Source organism: Aquila chrysaetos, chromosome 16, assembly GCF_900496995.4.
Source record: "Aquila chrysaetos chrysaetos chromosome 16, bAquChr1.4, whole genome shotgun sequence".
Classification (NCBI taxonomy): Eukaryota; Metazoa; Chordata; class Aves; order Accipitriformes; family Accipitridae; genus Aquila; species Aquila chrysaetos.
This window is the reverse complement of record NC_044019.1, coordinates 23839832-23857868: the sequence shown is the minus strand read 5'-3', so window position 1 is coordinate 23857868 and position 18037 is coordinate 23839832. Positions and strand designations below refer to the sequence as shown.

The 18037-nt window shown below is 37.1% G+C and overlaps 1 protein-coding gene across 5 annotated transcripts in view; it reads left to right on the top strand.

Moving 5' to 3' along the window:
- ANO3 (anoctamin 3) overlaps positions 1 to 16704 on the top strand; it is a 216910-nt gene extending 200206 nt beyond the window's left edge. For all 5 annotated transcript variants that reach the window (XM_030039477.2, XM_030039476.2, XM_030039478.2 and 2 more), the window contains 9 exons: positions 750 to 861; positions 2109 to 2166; positions 3640 to 3737; positions 5171 to 5316; positions 5424 to 5576; positions 6261 to 6408; positions 8248 to 8328; positions 9210 to 9315; positions 10107 to 16704. In XM_030039477.2, coding sequence (XP_029895337.1) covers positions 750 to 861; positions 2109 to 2166; positions 3640 to 3737; positions 5171 to 5316; positions 5424 to 5576; positions 6261 to 6408; positions 8248 to 8328; positions 9210 to 9315; positions 10107 to 10289 — 1085 coding nt within the window. In that variant the 3' untranslated portion in view covers positions 10290 to 16704. The remainder of the gene's footprint in view (positions 1 to 749; positions 862 to 2108; positions 2167 to 3639; positions 3738 to 5170; positions 5317 to 5423; positions 5577 to 6260; positions 6409 to 8247; positions 8329 to 9209; positions 9316 to 10106) is intronic.
- The last annotated feature ends 1333 nt before the right edge of the window (positions 16705 to 18037 follow it).

Here is an 18037-nt window from a genome sequence, read left to right as displayed (position 1 = left end):
AGACATAAATAATGTTCTAGAAACCATAAGGAAAATCATACAAGGCAGTGCAGACTCACACAGAATACTTGTAGTCCTGCTACACATTTCTACATTTCTTTCAAACAAAAACCAAAGAAGGACCTCCATCCTTTCCTCATTGAATTATAAACTGTTTAACACTTCACAGGCATTATGATAGGGAACTCTTGAGGATGAAGTAGTGGTCTTACAAAAGTATTTAGAAGGCAAGGTGCTTGGGTGAGAAACCAACTGGCTGTTGGTTGTCTCTTTTCCCTTTGCTTTCCTTGGCAGCCCCTGTATATTGCTCTGCTGATGCCAAGTGCTTTTGCTTTTTGTTGCGGGTTTTTTTTTGTTGTGGGTTTTTTTGTCGTGTGGGTTTTGTGGGTTTTTTTTTTTCTTTTTTTTAATCAAGATACCTGTAGCCTTAAAATTGATTCACACTGAATTCAGAACTTTTTCATGGAAATGGAACAGGTATCTTCCCATACAGTTGTGACCTATTCTGTACCAAGAGGCTTGTATCTCCTGTTTCCACGTAGAACCAACATAGTCTGAGCTGGGGCAATGGTTTTGTGACCTGCAGACTGAACACTTTGAGGGGGGAAAAAAAAATTAATTTCAACCTGGTGGGGCACCATGACTTGAAACAATTGCTTGTTTTATTAGTGTTGTTTGATCTGTGAGCAAAGTTAGGCATAACTTGATTTCATTTTCATTTATATGATGTCTATGATGTCTTTCCGCAGAGCACCCTAGAACAGAATCTGAATGGGAAAACAGCTTTGCCTTGAAAATGTTCCTCTTCCAGTTTGTCAACTTGAACAGCTCCATCTTTTACATTGCCTTTTTTCTTGGCAGGTAAATTATCTTTGCTAACTGCACTTAAAGGAAAACTTGCACAGAACTCGTAATCCTTGCTAATTTTATACATTTGAAGAAAATAAGGTGACAGTTTGAACTGTAAGATTTAGATGCGAGTTAGTTTCTGAGGATAATTCATAACACTAAATTAATATTTTTAACTGTATGTGAGGGTTGGACCCTTGAAATCTTTACTCATGAAACTAAACAGTAAAAAGTCTACTTTTAAGTGGGTCTGTGTACGTGACTTTCCTACTCAATGAGAATTTGGAACCCTTGAAAATAGAGCTGCTTCCTAAATGTGGGTCTGTATTTAGCCCTGCGCTAATAGGCTTTATTAATTCTTGTTTATTCCCCTTTGGTTACATTTCCCAGGATCCATTTCTATAAATAGTAAATATTCTCTGGCAGGTCTTAGACAAGAGTATGAGGCAGAAATTCTGGCTCCAATTTTTGTATGTATCTTTAGCTGAGAGCATGAGGTACTGGATAGGTCTAACCTTGCTTCATCTTCACTTCAATTTCATTATGATCAGACTTATCATTCCTGCAGAACCTACAGAGTACTTCAGATTACCTCCTATAAAGTTTTATAGTATAATTTCAGTTCAAGATTGTTTGGAAAAAAAAAACCACCAAACTCTAGTAAAGACTGTTGATAATATTGGCTTGTTACATCTGGTGGTGCATTTGCCATACAGTTTCTAAACTTCTTTGTATCTTGCTGTCTCCTGTGTCTAGTAGGACCAGGCATTTTCTCTCTCATTTATAACTTTCACTGAGGTCATTAAGAATTTTGATTCAATTCGTTATACAAGAATCTGTTAGATCTGTAAAAAGCATTTAGTTATGATGGGTTTAGAAGTGATTTTATGCTTGTACGTCTGAGGGTGCAATCCAGTGCACACTTCACGTGGGCAAGCAGATCCCTGTGCTACAGTAAATTCCTATGTATTGCAATGGCTCATCTTCTTAGAAGTAGATTAGAGAGTCAGAATATCTAACGTCTAAAACCTCTGATGCTAGAATTTTTGTCCTGGACATAATAAAAGCTTAGGATCGCTTGCAAAATAATGGTCCGTGTTTGCATTCTGAAACTTCCATATCCTACAGATACCAGATTTAAGCCTGTGTGATTTCATCTGTTTCTATTTCAAGAGTTTGCTCAGTGGATGTTGTGAAATAACTACTGATACAGGGTGTTCTTGCAATGTCCGCTGAGAAACAGAAATCTTATTTTCCAGATTTGCAGGCCGCCCAGGAAAGTACAACAAGCTTTTTAACAGATGGAGACTGGAAGAGGTAAGCAATCCTTTTTTGTGTTCCTGTGAAATTTCCATGAGTAAAAAGGAAATGGCTGAAGGACATGAATTATGTCCAGTTTGAAAGATTTATTATTCCATCTAAGTGCAGTTAACAGTAAACTCTTATTTATAGCAAAGGGTAGGAAACATGAGATGTGTTTTTTCCTTCTGCATTCTCCACTGTGCTGAGTGACTGTGCCCGAGACACGCAGTTCTTTCTGCCTCTCTCTTTGGGAAAGCAAACAGTGATAGTCCCTTACCTCACAGGCACTACTAAGTCCTACATGATTGGAATGTCCTGGGTATGTGGAATTTTTGGATGGAGGACATAATTATAATGCCATCAGCTTTTTTATCAGGTTCTTAAGTTTCTGCCAGCACAGGAAAGATGTGGACCTGTTGGAGCAAGTCCAGAGGAGGGCCAGAGAAATGATCAGAGGGATGGAACACCTCTCCTATGAAGAAAGGCTGATAGAATTGGGGTTGTTCAGCCTGGAGAAGAGAAAGCTCCAGGGAGACCTTATTGTGGCCTTTCAATAATTAAAAGGGGCTTATAAGAAAGATTGGGACAAACTTTTTAGTAGGGCCTGTTGTGACAGGACAAGGGGTAATGGTTTTAAACTAAAAGAGGGTAGATTCAGGCTAGATATAAGGAAGAAATGTTTTACGATGAGGGTGGTGAAACACTGACACAGGTTGCCCAGAGAGGTTGTAGATGCCCCATCCCTGGAAACATTCAAGGTCAGGCTGGACAGGGCTCTGAGCAACCTGATCTAGTTGAAGATGGCCCTGCTTGTTACAGGGGGGTTGGACTAGATGACCTTTAAGGGTCCCTTCCAACCCAGACTGTTCTACGATTCTATGATTTCAAAGAAGAAAAATAGTATTTTCAGAATTTAGCTTGAAAATGTGTTAGAATTGCGCCTGGATATCACTAGCATGCTGAAGTTATCTCTTATCTCTGAAAAACAGGTTTCTTTTATTGAACCTTGGTAGCCACAGAGTAAAATACCATAACTTTGTAGTCCATGGTCTAAAAAAAGATTCTGTAATTGCTAAACATTTTAATATGGCAATTTATAAAGTTAAGATACCAGTTTCAGTGATTCAGCTACTAAGTCTCTGGTTGGACTTACGATATTACAAACGAAATATTGCTCCATTCTTTTGAAATGAATACATATGTATTGGTCTAAGTGAAATGGACTATATAATTTATCATACACCTAGCACACATGCCCTTAGCTTAGGTAATACGATCTAGTTCTCCAAGAAATAATATGTCTAAAGGTTGTTCAACTAAAGTCTGTGTTAATATTTTTGTTATTAATATTTCTTTCAATATTTCCGTAGCTGGAGGTTAGTGTTTTTCACCAAAGATATTTGAATATTTTTCATTTACCCTCTGAACAAATAAAAATGAAAGGACTTCTCTGATTTTAGCTATTGATCTTTTTCCATTTCATTTCAGTGTCATCCTAGTGGCTGCTTGATAGATCTATGTTTGCAAATGGGAGTTATTATGGTTTTAAAACAAATGTGGAACAACTTCATGGAACTAGGCTATCCGTAAGTTTAGATGTTAAAATTTGTTTTACAAATAGTGATTACATATTAGTGTGATTCAGTAATAGGGAAAAATATTTTAATGTTTGAAGAATGTTTTCACTTTTTGCATCTCACATACTGTAACTTTATTCCTAAGGGAAGCATTAACTGCTGCTCTAAGATAAAGCTTCTCGGGCTATGTTAACCATCTAAACTGTTTATTGTGATTTCATTTTCCATAACACAAGCAGAGCTGTTCAGCTACTGAAGAGAGTAATGGGCTACGAGTCTTACAGTTCTCTTGAAACTGGAAGAGTATGTTTTCAGTAAAAGGTTGCTCATCAAATATTAATTTAATCAAAGTCTCAACCTTGAAAGTATGTCAGAAAGGGTTATGCTCACAATGTGCAATCATTCTGCAAATGAGGGGCAGTGTACTATATTGTTGTGAGACGTGGATTTCTGAAAAGAAGAAACCTACTTGAAGTATCAGGCTTCCTGTCTGCTCAGCCCAGCAGCATCTTAACTCTGTCTAGAATTTATTTTAGAACATCCTTATATTCCTTTATGGAAATCAGTGTTTTGTTTTGACAAAACCATTGTTTGTAACTGAGGCAAGAGTTGCTCTTTCAGTAAGGAAATCAAGAGCTAGACACTAAATTAGCTTAAGAAAAAAAACAGCAGCCTGTTAATAAAAATAATTACAAGAAAATTATTTCCCATCTTCAGTCTCTTTTCAGTAATATCTAGAAACAATGGTCTTTAATTGCCACCTGTATCAGTACTGGATAATATTTTTCATTTGCATAACACTTTAATTTGTGAGACTATTACCTACTTAATATTTATAACTACTTTGTGAAAAGACCTCTGCACAGCTTTATAAAAAATAGTCTTAAATATTTGCAGCTTCAGCAACACCTTTTTAGACACTTTTTCCTGCTTCAAGAAAAAACTATTCAGTAGAGCATGTAGATTTTTAGGTTTGTTCAAAAATAGATGTATTCTACTGTTCAATATATTCTGGTATCATAGAGTTCTTACTGAGCTCCACTTACTTGGTTTGTCTTTTACAGGATTAAAAATAAAGCATTATTTACTTTTTTAATGCTCTTGCTATGCGTGACTTTTTTTCCTGTTCTTTTTTTATTTAGGCATGCAGGTAAAACCTACCAAAAAAGTCTATGCAAGCAAATTCCATATTCTGAAAAGCTTATTTGTACAATGCCTAACATGCTACATTAAAGACATAATTAAAATCGTAATGCAGAATTTTGAGAACTTTTGGAAGTTCTTTGAATTGTATGTTATATGATATTGTAAATATTTTCAGAAAATACCTGAGTAAACATTCAGGTGTTATTCAAAATAGGCCCACTTACTTCAAAACAATACCAGCAAGTATTGTAGATTACTGAGCAAGTACAGTCAATAATGCTCTGTTTATCTAATAGTTTGTTACAGAATTGGTGGTCACGACGCAAAATGAAGAGAGGAGGGCAATTAATGGAGCATAAAATTTCTCTACCTCAGTGGGAAAAAGATTGGAATCTGCAGCCTATGAATCTCCATGGTTTAATGGACGAATATTTAGAGATGGGTGAGCAAATTTAGGGAGGTGTCAGTTTTCTTAAGAAACTGGAACTGTGTTGCACGTTAAAACACCTTTTGCATTTCCAATTTCTAACCATAGAAATGCCTGTCTAGTTTTACAGTTTGGCTTTACCACCATCTTCGTTGCTGCCTTCCCACTGGCACCTCTTCTGGCATTGCTTAACAACATCATAGAAATAAGGTTAGATGCGTACAAGTTTGTCACTCAGTGGCGAAGACCTATGCCTGCAAGAGCAACAGATATAGGTGAGAGAACCTAATGACTGTCACTGTCAATTGCTATCTCTTTGTGTTTCCTTCTTTAATGCAGCTTAACCCTTGAAATATTTCATGCGTCAAGAGTGAAATTGATAATGTAACCTACAGATCTCAATGACAACTCTCCTGTTAAGCAATAAAAGGCTACTCAGCTGCTTAGCTAAGAGGACTCCTCAAATTTGCTTTCCATTTCCAAAAAGGGATCATAATAGTTGCAATTTTGCAAACAGGCTAAATAGTATTTTATGCTTCTGATTTGTGGAACTCTAGGACTAAAATGCTATCCAAAATGAATTGAATTTAGAAATTAAATACAAGGACTAAATTCACTTTTGGTTTAAAACTAAATTAAATAAAAATAAGAAATCTCTTTCCAAAATCTTCTATTTGGCCTTTATAACCAAAGATTATGGTTATACCTTTGTTGCTTAGCTATTTCTTCTCAGCAGAGTGTGCCCTACTGTAAGACTTCATTCAGGTGGAGCCAGCGGGAGCAGGGATTGTGGGGACATGGCTTAATCGTGACTAGCTTTTCTGACTGAATAATTCTTTCTCACTAAGAAAGGAAAACTGTATGACTAATAATGACTTCAGTATCACTAGTATGACTTTATATGACTTAATATGACTGTAAAAAATTAATGACTTTGTTGTCATTTCTCTTGTTTCTAGGTATCTGGTATGGGATTCTGGAAGGAATTGGAGTTCTGGCTGTCATCACCAATGCCTTTGTTATTGCCATTACTTCCGATTACATTCCACGTTTTGTCTATGCATACAAATATGGTCCCTGTACAGATCAAGGGTACAGACAAGAAAAGTAATTAAGATATTCTTTATATATATATATATGTATATTTCAGTGGAAGCACACTTTTGGTGCTGTCTTTCTGTGTTAACATACTTAACATACATCAGTAACGTTTTACCTTTTACAACTGTGCAAACCTTCACAGATGTTAAGTGCAAGTAACTCGGCCATTGCAGAGAGTTTGCAGACTAACTCCACAGTTATATATGTGGAAAGTCACGTCTTCCCTTCTGAATGCAAACAACAAAGTTCAATATACATGGTAGCAGTTTTCAGGCTTTCTCTAGGGAAGCTTTTCTTCTTTTCTGCAATAGTTCTGGACTGTCTTCTCCCACTACGCTCCCACACACACATATACGCTCCCGGACCCTCTTTTATCCTAAGCCTCATTCACCCTCAAACTTCCCTGCCTGTTTCTCTTCAGAAATGCTTGCAGCCAAGCTCCAGCAAGGTTGGCCTTGACGCTATTTAGCCTAACACCATATACAGTGTATCTTAGCTTCCAGCAAGGTCTCTTGCCTATCTTTGCACCACCAGGCCTGCACTTCTCTCCAGGCACTTACTGTTCTCTCTGAACTGTGGGTCCACCATGCTCTGTCTGCATTTCCCACTGTCTGTCATGACCTTTTACATGATCTAAACAGATCACAGTACTCATGGGCATCCTCTCTTTCATTTGGACACCAGTGCCCTACAGGTGGTTTTAGGGGCTGGTTTTGGAGGGTTTTTTTGGTTTTCTTTTTAATATGGGAATCAGGGTTACCTCAAGAAAAGGAAGCATCGCTTTGCTAATACTATAGTACGTCTCACAAGCACAATTTATCTTCTTTATTGCACAGGAGGAAGGATAAGAGTGAAAGCATCAAGGCTTGTCCAGCAAGCCAGTACCGCTGCATTCGCAGACTGTGCCTCAGCTCAAACCACAGGGGTCTGTCCTTCCTTCCCTCATTGCTCCATCTCTAGTGATTCAAAATAGAGATTTACTTTTCCTGTGCTGTCACAGGAAAAGAGAATTTAAGGGCAAAAAGAACAAGGCAGGATAGGATGAAAAGAGACAATAGCAGAAAAACATTAGTGCTTAATGTGCACTACCCATTTAATAGAGAACTATGTAGTTCTATTTCTTCTTTTGCTAGTAGTGATTTGAGGTGTCACAGCAAACCTGAAGGTTCAGGCGGTATAATAGGATCCCTGATGCATCTCTTTTTAAATGTTCTTTGCCTTTCAGAAGGCCCTTTGTTAAATTACCGGACAGATTTCCAAGAAGATGGGATGTCTTACGTGTCCGTGGTTTTCCAGGAACAGACAAAAATTTCACTCCTACAGTCATAATTCAATGTATTTCTGTGATTTCTGTCATTAATACTAATAAATTGTTGCCTTTAAGATCGCTGTTTGGTATATATGCACTGTTCATTTTACTGTTGGTGAAAATTCTTCTTTGATTCGACTTGTAAAACCTGATATTTTTTGGAATGTGCTGCATGACTGGTGGCAGATTCTGCAAGGATGTTAAGTTATCCTCCTCTCTGCCTGTCTAGCCATCTTTCTAAGTTAAGTAATTTTAAGAGACAGTGAAGAACACTGGCAACATTTTTTGGTTTATATCTGCTGGTAGATAAGAAGTGAAACCAGAAAACGTGCTGAAAATAGATTTTTAAACAGTGTTATCCCTGGAACAGATGTTATTTGTTTCTTTCCAATAAAACTTTGCTTCTCTGCTTAAAATTTTAGAATTGCTTTTGTCCTTTTACAATATGTGATAGCAGAATAGGTTTACATACAGGATCTATGCTATATAACCCCTTTATGAAGAAAGTCCTGACCCTATGTCTTGTCTTTTTTCAGATGCTTAAAAGGCTATGTCAACAGCAGTTTATCAGTATTTGATTTGAGTGAACTTGGGATGGGATACTCAGGATACTGCCGGTATGTTTCGATGCTCTCCCTTCTTGTAATACAGGCATAGAAGTTAGTACAGACATTAAATTGAAAGTCAGTGCTTAAATTACTGGCAGAATAGTTTATTGTTTACCTGTAAAAACATTGGAGTTCAAGTTTGTTCAACACGGAAGTCTCGGGTGGAAACACTGTGTGGTAGGATGCAATACTAACACATTGGAAACCTGTGTTCTGAGTTTTTCCAGGACTCTTGCAAGCCCTGTCTTTCGTGCCTCTATTAATTATTTCATTTCGAAGTTTCCCCAGCTACCAAGAAGGGTAAAAATTCTCATTTCAGTTTTGTTAAGCATTCTGAGGTCTATTAATTAAAATACACATTAAAACTTTTGTTGTGGCTCTAACCCAGGTCAAGATCTCAAACAGTTATGCAAGACGAATACAAGAAATTCAGCATAACAATTACATACATGAGTGTACATGAGTGCACTCCTTCTGGTTTCAGATTTAGTTTTACAGTGAGAGTTAGCTTGAATTGACTAAGTTACAGAATCGTGTTACATTTATGCAGACTTTGTCTAGAGAATCTCAAATGCTTATAAGCAAGGACAAGAACCAATTCAGAGTCAGCGCACTTGAACTTAACACTCCAAGGTGTTAGCTTTGTAACAACAAAAGAAATTGTTTACTCTGGATTTTTGGAAACAGAAAGTGCCATCTTATAAGCAGCCCTATTTAATTGCCTGTATTATGGACTATATTCTTCTCCTTTTCTGTTTAATTCCTCTTTAACTATGCTTTCACTTGAGTTTCTCTCCTTTTAGCCAGATCTGGGATAAACTAGAGAACTCTTCACTGTGCTCAGGTTTTTGAGCACAGGCTAACCCTCAGGGTTTTTCTTTGCTTTACAGGTATAGAGATTACAGAGCCCCACCATGGAGTTCAACTCCATATGAATTCACTTTGCAGTTCTGGCACGTCCTGGCAGCGCGGCTGGCCTTCATCATAGTATTTGAGGTTAGTCATGGAAAGGAACAATTCCTTTCTATCTCTTTAAAGTCTGAGTTGATTTTTTACAGTAGTCCCATAAATAAATAGTCAGTATTATCAACTGCTTGTTCATCACAGTCAAGAGAGAGGGGAAAAAAAAAAAAAAAATTGCCCTCCCAAACTGTTGTCAATCAGCTGCTTTAAACTGAATTGACTGAGCAGGCACAGATTTTAGAGTCCCTCCAAAATCGTATTTCCTTAACAGTCGTCTTATACATCTTGTTCGTTCCCAAACAAATCTTTCACGTTTTATTGCAAAAGAAGGAGTGCAACTTATGTGTACATTAAGCACAGTTATTACAAGTTAAAATCTGTGTCAGGAAAATGGTACATGATTCTAGCCTAATATAAAAGTAGAAATATGTGTATTAACTTTGATGAACGTATCACATACTGTCCAGGAACCTGGGTATTTATTTTGATTACAAGCTCTTAACAAAGACTGCTTGTAGGTAGTGTTGCTATTGTTATTCAAACTAGCATATCCTGTAGTCACATCTTCCGTTAGGTCACTAGCTATACCCTTAGTTTTAGTTTTCAAAAGACTTCAGTATTTTCACGTTTCCGAGAGACCACTCATTTACTCCCCTATGTGTGTGTGTGTATATATATATATATAAAAAAACAAAGGAGTTGCTTTTCAGTCATGAATTGAAACTCAGTTCCAGTTTTGCCACAGACTTTTAGGCCCTAAAATGTGGTCCTAGAAACTAATATTTATGCATCTTTGAAGCAACTATTTTTGTTCTTCTTTTCAGCACCTTGTTTTTGGAATAAAGTCTTTCATTGCCTACCTGATTCCAGACATGCCCAAAGACTTGTGCGACAGAATGAGGAGAGAGAAATACTTAGTCCAGGAAATGATGTATGAGGCTGAACTGGAGCATTTGCAGAGAGAAAGGAAAAAGAATGGGAAACAGTATCACCATGAATGGCCTTAGTCACTACCATGCTGCAACAAAAACGCTGTTTGGAAATTGAAGAGTGCAGTTACAAAATGAAGTCAGAGTCTGGCATCGGTGTGTGAGATTCGCAGTGTATATATGTTCTTGCTGGGCAGTACAGTTGCAGGCTTTGGTGGGAACTGGAAAATAGATGCTTCCGATGAAGAAAATGAAAAGCCTTACCTGTAACTGGTCTGTGGTGAGCACCAAGGAGAATTGGCACTCAGGAATGTGCAGACAGATTAAAAATTTGGACACTCTGGTTTAAAAAAAGGCAATGAATTGTCATGCTGTTCATGAAGATACTAACAGCATAATGAAAATAAAAAATTACCTGTGAACTTATACAGTGAGGGCATGACTAAAACCAACTTACATGATATCCACTACTTCTACAGCTTCTGATTGCTCAGCTCCATCTGTAATGCCTCTGAAAAGAGAAATTGTTGCCTTTGTGGCCATAACTTGATATAAACGATCTTTCAGGCTTACTGTTTTGTCAGGTTTGTCCTAGTCTCTTGTTGAGATTGTGGATGTGGTTCTACCCTAAAAAAGGGGGTCTATGGCTGCTTAATATATACTATGCAGTTTAAGATTTGCACATCAGTGTCATTAATTTATCCTTCTAGTTGAAAACCAAAAATTCTAAATTCAAAGAGAAAACAGCAGCACTAAGAGAACGCATCACATTGCCCACAGCTATATTTGCAGCCCATTGCAGCTATATTTGAAAATGACACGGCTGTTGAGTTGTCTTTCCACTTTTGTGTGCAGAAAGGCCACCTCCACATGCTTGCAGGATGGAAGAACTGTCATTTTCATGCTCCGATGTAGCATGCAGATGTCTAAATGTGTTACTGTTTCCTTTGACCTGTCTGGGCAATGATTCTATGACTTCACAGAATGCTAACTTGAAATACTCTCATACAGTGACTTCATCCTGAATATACAGTTAACTCTTTATAGTATGCAAGCTTATGCAGATATATATCAGACATACAGTATAACATTGTGACTTGCTTGTTCAGGGAAGGAGAAGCAGAGCACTTTATAACAATGCTCTTCTTACTGTAATAGTAAATGTTCCAGTAATGTGCACTTCTTTTATTGGCCTAAATAAGTCAAAGCATGGGAGTTAGATACAGGCAGATATGTATACAGATTGTATATAAATGCGTACACACACAGTGGTAACTTTTAGATTTTTTTATTATTATTTGTATGCCTTCATACAGTTTTGGGGGGCTTTTTGGATAAAATCACTATAAAAGGTAGATGTTCATATAAAGAATCAAATTTCAGTTTTTATGTGCATACAGCATACAGCAGTGTTGCTTTGGTTATAGTCACGTTTTGGTGATGAAATTGTCCGTTTCTAACATTTCATGAAGTAGGAAAAGATAAGCACTTAAACAATTTAAGCAAGTGTGCAGGGTTCACTTGCAGAGAAGGGAGTGGAGAAAGTTACAATCATTGTGTTTCTCTTGTACAATTCTAAGTAATGCTTCTCTATATTGGATAAGAAAAATCTAAAAAGTGAAGAGTCAACAAAGCACAGTGTACCTATAAAGGCTGCAAATTTAAACATTATTTTTAGGGATAAAGCTGCAGCAAAATCACTGCTGACAGATATGAAAAGACCTGAATTATTACTACTTACAATACCTTATTGAACCAAAAGGTGCGGTTCCAGTATTCACTTGCATGTATTAGCGAATCATTTTATTTTATTATGCCATATAAAATTAATTTTAAGAGTCAAGGCCCCATCAAAGTGGATGAGTATGATCTATTGTATCCAGGGGCCCTAGCATCAGACCTGAAGTTCTTTAGTCGTTTCACCATATTCATGAGATTTCTTGGTTAATTCCAGCTCTCTGTGACCAGGCAAGGCAACTATAGGACTATCTACAGTATTGCACAAAGGAGGAAAGAAATTGGAAGGTATGGTCTAATCAGATATATTACCCGTTAGTTCTGTCATAAAGGGCTGGTGGAACTCAGCTTCCCATATTTTGGAAAAGCTGTTTTGTTCCTTCATATGCTGGGTTGTGCGTTAAGTTCTTAAGGGAGTCCTTACCAGAAATAATTAATGCACTCTCCTCAGTGCTTATAGAATCACACAGTTTGTTTTAATTTATTGTGACTCTCTTTCATTCTGTGGAATATCAAGCACTGTTTGACAGCATTAACCATGTGTCATAGCTTCTGTTTCTGTGCCACGTAGTGATAGTACTTCCGTTCTTCAGAAGGTCACAGATGAGCTCTCTGTTTAATGTTTTCTCTAAAAACATTAAAAAATGCCTTGGCTGGCCCAAGGTGTAAAGATACAGGATAAAATTAGGCAAAAATCAGAAATATTGATTGATTATTTTATACTTTCCTGTTTCTGTTGTGGATATTAGCAGGTGTCAATACATACTTAGGCAAATTCCAATTGGACTTAAAAAACACGTAGGAAAGAAAACCTTTTTGTATTTGAGATTTGAATATATATATTATTAATGATTTTCAACACTGGTGTATAGGAGTATATCAAAGGCAAGTATGTAGATCTGACATTGTGCATTTTATGCACTGGAAAAGCACAAGACGTTTTGGAGAAACACTGTGTGTGTTCCTTTATTTTTGGAGGATATCAACAATGTCTAAAGGTTTTGCCACTATCTAGCCACTTGCTTAAGCTGAGAAAACTTTTTGCTAGACTTCGTTTAGTATGCCGTTTGCATTGACTGCACGTTATTTTACTGAAGTATAAGGCACACAATGTCCTCAGGAATAATGTATTTTATGAATGGTGAATGATCTTTTCATATTCTAAATATTGTCTTTCCAAACAAATGACCAGTATGAATAGACTGTGCATGCAAGCTGCGTTTGTGAAATCTGACAAAGCTTTAGAACTTCAATTTGTGCAAAAATGCTTTAGATCATTGCAGATCTAATCTATGACAATTTTGCTCTATGCATGCGCCCTTAGAGAGACCGCATGAGCAACTAGATATTTTTAAATACAAAGGATTAGTCCAAAATGTCTTAATTATTCCTAACCAAATTCCATGTCTTGATTCAGACAAAAGAAATTTCCATTTCAGAAATAGCAAAAAGTCCGCATACATTATACACATCTCATTTCTAATGACTTTTCATTCTGAATTTGTGCCTAATGTGTGAGACCTGAATTCTGGTGACTAAAAAAGGAGAAAAGAGTTCTGCTTCATTAGCCATCCTAATGAGAGATTCCTTCTTAGAGCTCAAAGTCTGCCTCCATATAGAGGGATGCATTAAGAGCTCAGTATTCACAACTGAGCGCTAACGGGGTTGCCTGATGATTGAGCACAGGCTCTCTGTTACGCTGTAATTCAGTTTCCTTACCGGAAAGACAGCACAGTGATCGGGCATTTGGAAACAAGGCAAACCACATGATATCTAATTTTTTATCCTTTTTTTTCTATCCCTTTTTGTTAAAGGACTTATAGAGAAAATGTAGATGAACACTGAAGTTAATATTGATGGTGACGAGGGTAAAATTTCCATAGTGATGGTGGACAATAAGTGGGTTTTTGTTAGATGTTTTTTGGAAGTACGTATCTTCATTACTACAAAACACACATCAGCTGTTGCTATTCCCTTTTCCAACAGCAACTTGTCTTAAATTGTGTTCTGAGGATCAGTTAGGCTCAATTGTGTCCTGTGGAAAGCTCAAAAGAAAAATGTCTGGAGGGCCTAGTGAAAATAGGTTTGTAGGTACATATCTTAATGCATAAATTCATAAAGCTCCTGAGGTTTCCTTCATAAAAAGTTCTGCAGAAGGAAAAATATCTTGGGAAACCTAGCTTTAGGGTGAGTGTTAATACGGGGAAAGGCAAGAACTTTGGTAATATTTTATTCTTAATGTGCTGTTAAGATGATCAGTCTAATCTAAGTAGTGCACATCTGCTGTTCCCTTGCTGCGGCTTCTTCCACTGCAGACTCCAAATGGGAGTGCTGCCAGAGAGAATTTCTGGAGCTGTGGGATCCAGTGGCATTCACCTGCAAAGTCCTACATGGCATCATGGGACACATTAATCTTTTGCATTACGTCACAGTTCAATCAGGGGCAAATTAGTACATACATATCTTGAAGCATCGTATCATTTTAATTAACTGAAAGTCATCTGTGTCCATAAATTGAAAAGAAATGGTTCGTACATAGTTAACTTACAAGTGTCACAACTTTTAATTAAAATTATTATAAACGCTGGGCAATGGCCATATCCATAAAACTCATTTTATACAAACAGCTAAATGTGAAGGCAATAAAGTTAATGGAAAATCAAACAATCACATTTTCTATCAAGTGTTACATAGGAGAAAAGGGACAGAGATAAAAATAGTGGTGTCAACAGTCACTTACAAAGCAGCGGTACTTCCAGAAGCATTTTTTTTTTGATCATAAACTACTGATGTTGCTTATTTGGGGGTAAAGGTCGAAACAAATGTACAGCCAACCTTTCATAATAATGTTTATTTGGTGTTAAGGCTGACTCTAGAATTCAAACAGAATTCCACATTTAGACAGACTTGTTATTTTGTTAGTTCCAATGCATACTTTGTCTGACTGAAATGCATACAGTGACACTTTTTGAAAGCGTTTAAGTGCATTGCAAACCTAAATTCCTGTGGTGGAAAATTTAGCAGCTTGAAAAGATCCCTAAGTCTTTTCATACTCAACCTCATGCTCGCAAAGCCCATGTTCTACCGGGGCCAAATGCACCGAGCCAGCACGCGGAGGCTGAGGGTGAGCAGAGGAACCAGGGGCTTCCTCTTCACTTCAGCAAGTTTTTCCCCGGAACTCTGACAGGTTCTGCAAAACAAGGGTTTGAAGCTGGAGCATGGTGAGAGCCCTCCTGCTCCTTTTCTTTTTCTCCTCTGGCTCATTCTTTACTTATCCTCAGTGTTTTATTAAATGATGCCTTCTTGCTGACAGTCCAGCTTCCAGGGCAGTTCTGTAACTGCAGAACTTTTTACAGGCTCTTTTTGGATGTCCCTAACTGAGCAGCCAAAGCAGAAAGTGCACAAATACTAGTTTGTCTGGTGCTTTTTACAAGTTGGTTTGCGTTGGATGGAGCGGTGCGAGGAAGCACGGGGTGCATCTACGTGTGCCGTCAGGCCGCCCGTTTCGGGATCTGTCCTTTCAGCCACGTTCCCAAGCACTACATTTTGCACTCCTTACGTCCCTCCCTACACGCGCACATGCATCCTAAATACCCCACACAATCCTAGCGTTTTTAAATTTATATAATAGGCTCGTATTGACAATTTTTCTCTCATATTGACGTTGCAACCACGTTTACCAGAAATTTGTATTGGCGTGATTTTGGCATAATCACGATAGCACAATGTTACCACAGCAGCACAAAGTTCTAACGGCACAAGCAGGAACTGCAGAGAAATCGCTATTCCATGTTATACAGGAACTTTTAAAATCCAGGACTGGGGTTTAGTCTTGAAACGTTAATGCTACATTCCCTCTTAGCTGCACTGGAAATTACCTTGTGTTAGTTCTGTTGGCTTATTCTAACTTTTTGCCATAACCTCTATAATGTTATATGTTCTCCGCAGTTTTCGTTCTTATTGCCGTGAGCTAGTTGTTAGGATGCTACTGGGTGAGAAATTAGGATTAAACCCAATGCAGTCTAAAGCTAATGAGATTCTAAACACTGAGAACACGACGATTTTTCTGTTAATAATGAAAAAAATTCAGATCACCTTTTTATTTTGTGTTCTATTTAGATGACTCAGAGTTTTGTATTAAAAATCTTCCAAACTGTTGGCTCTAATTTTTACCTAGAGTAGTATCACTGAAATTTCAGTTCTTTGAAATAATCTCATGTAAAATCTAACTGAATAACGTAGTTCAGTCATTTTTTACTCTGATAGTCCTGGCTAACTTGCAATATCATGATCGTAAGAGATTTCTTAAAATGTGTATATATTTGAAATTTATGTAATATTTAAATACAACTTGGTTTCTAAGTAAGGAATAAGAATAAAATTTCAACTATTTTTTCTATTCATAAATCCACGCTTTGTAAGTAGTATTTAAAATAAGATTACAGTACCACAGAGTGTTTCAGAGAAATTGACTTTTATGCACTACAAGCTAGAAATTCCTCTGGCACGTCAGCTTTCGGTTTCTTTTGTGTTTTAAGATTACTTTTACAAGCCGATATGTACCCCAGAACTAAAAAAATTCACTGAGGAAAAAGTTGTTGATCTGATTAACTATTGTAAGACACTTTTGGCATAAATTTGTCTTTGAGATGCTGTTTACTTTATCAAGGTTTACATGTACAAATGCAACTACTTACTGTATCATACACATTTGAATATTGCATTTTTTCAGTAATAAACTTGGATATCTTTGAAAGAGGCTTTGAGCTTCATTATTCCAAATATTCAAAGTTAATTAAAAAAAAAATCTGTACACTTGGAAAGTGAGTGCTCATGAGCCTTCAAACCATAGTGTTGTAAGGAAGTAATTTAAGGGTTAAACTTGGCTCAGACACTTTTAACTTTTAACAATGAAATACTCACTCACTGTGGTCTCAAGGCACATCTAGACTCACTTTTCAAATTTTCAATCATTTACGGTCTATTGCTTTCACTAGTGAGTAACAATTTCTTAAATTTAAGGTCTTGTTTTAGAATTTACATGTTCCTAGTTTCTTAATCTCATTTTTTCAAATCAAGTGCACAGGCTAGCTCTTTTCTAGAAGGATCGATGGCTCAGGATGTAAATGAAACAAGAAGATAAGGTGATAACTGTAAATGACACTGTCCTCAAATTTAATCAGAATGGTAATTCTTCTGAATTCCAGGTTTGCTAGGCCACATCCTTAAATCTTGGTGGAAGACTGAATAATGAACTACTGATTAACCGTTTTAGCCATCATACATAAGTCCACGTGTTGGACTTAGTAAAACCTTGTGGAATGCCTGGCTCCCTTACAAATACAGAAAACACTTGGGCTCGATGAGCAGCTTTAGCTGAAACAAAACTAGTCCAGAAGTATGAAGTTAAAGAGAAATTCTTGAGGATATTTCTCTAAAGGCATTTTGAGAGAATGCAATTCTAGCCAACCTAACTCACTTTTTTGGACACTGAATGGACAAATTCAGATTCTCTTTTGTGGCAAAGGACTTGGAAGGATACTATGTCTGCAGCAAATCCAACGTAAAGGTGTTGCTAAACTTGTGAAAAAATACTGAAAAATGCAAACTATGCATCTTGCAGCATGCAGAGCATAAGAATACTGCAAAAGTAAGCGTCTCAAGAAATATTCAGAGCAGACTTGGTTTTCACAGTTAGATGTCTCTGAATCAGATATCCTCCAGCTACCAGTAGAGAGAGGTTTTTTGTCCAACATCTAACTGTGTAGCTTCACATTGATGTTTCGAACCACTTTCACTCCGGAATTATTTTACATCGTAAGCATGATAGATAGGCTCTCTTAATATAACCTAAGCAATAATGTGTGTGGCCATGCGATATAAATGATACAACAGTATTATTTACTGAGTTTCCGTCTCTGCCTTGATACCCGTATCAAGTATGGAAGCATGACCAGAAAGCATGCCACGTGAGACAACAGGCTGCCAGCCAGACTCAGCTGTATGCTTTTATGAGATTATATGAGCTTTATGAGATTATCTAAGTGGCGTAAAAGGGATTAACACAAATATTGACTTAACTCTCAGTT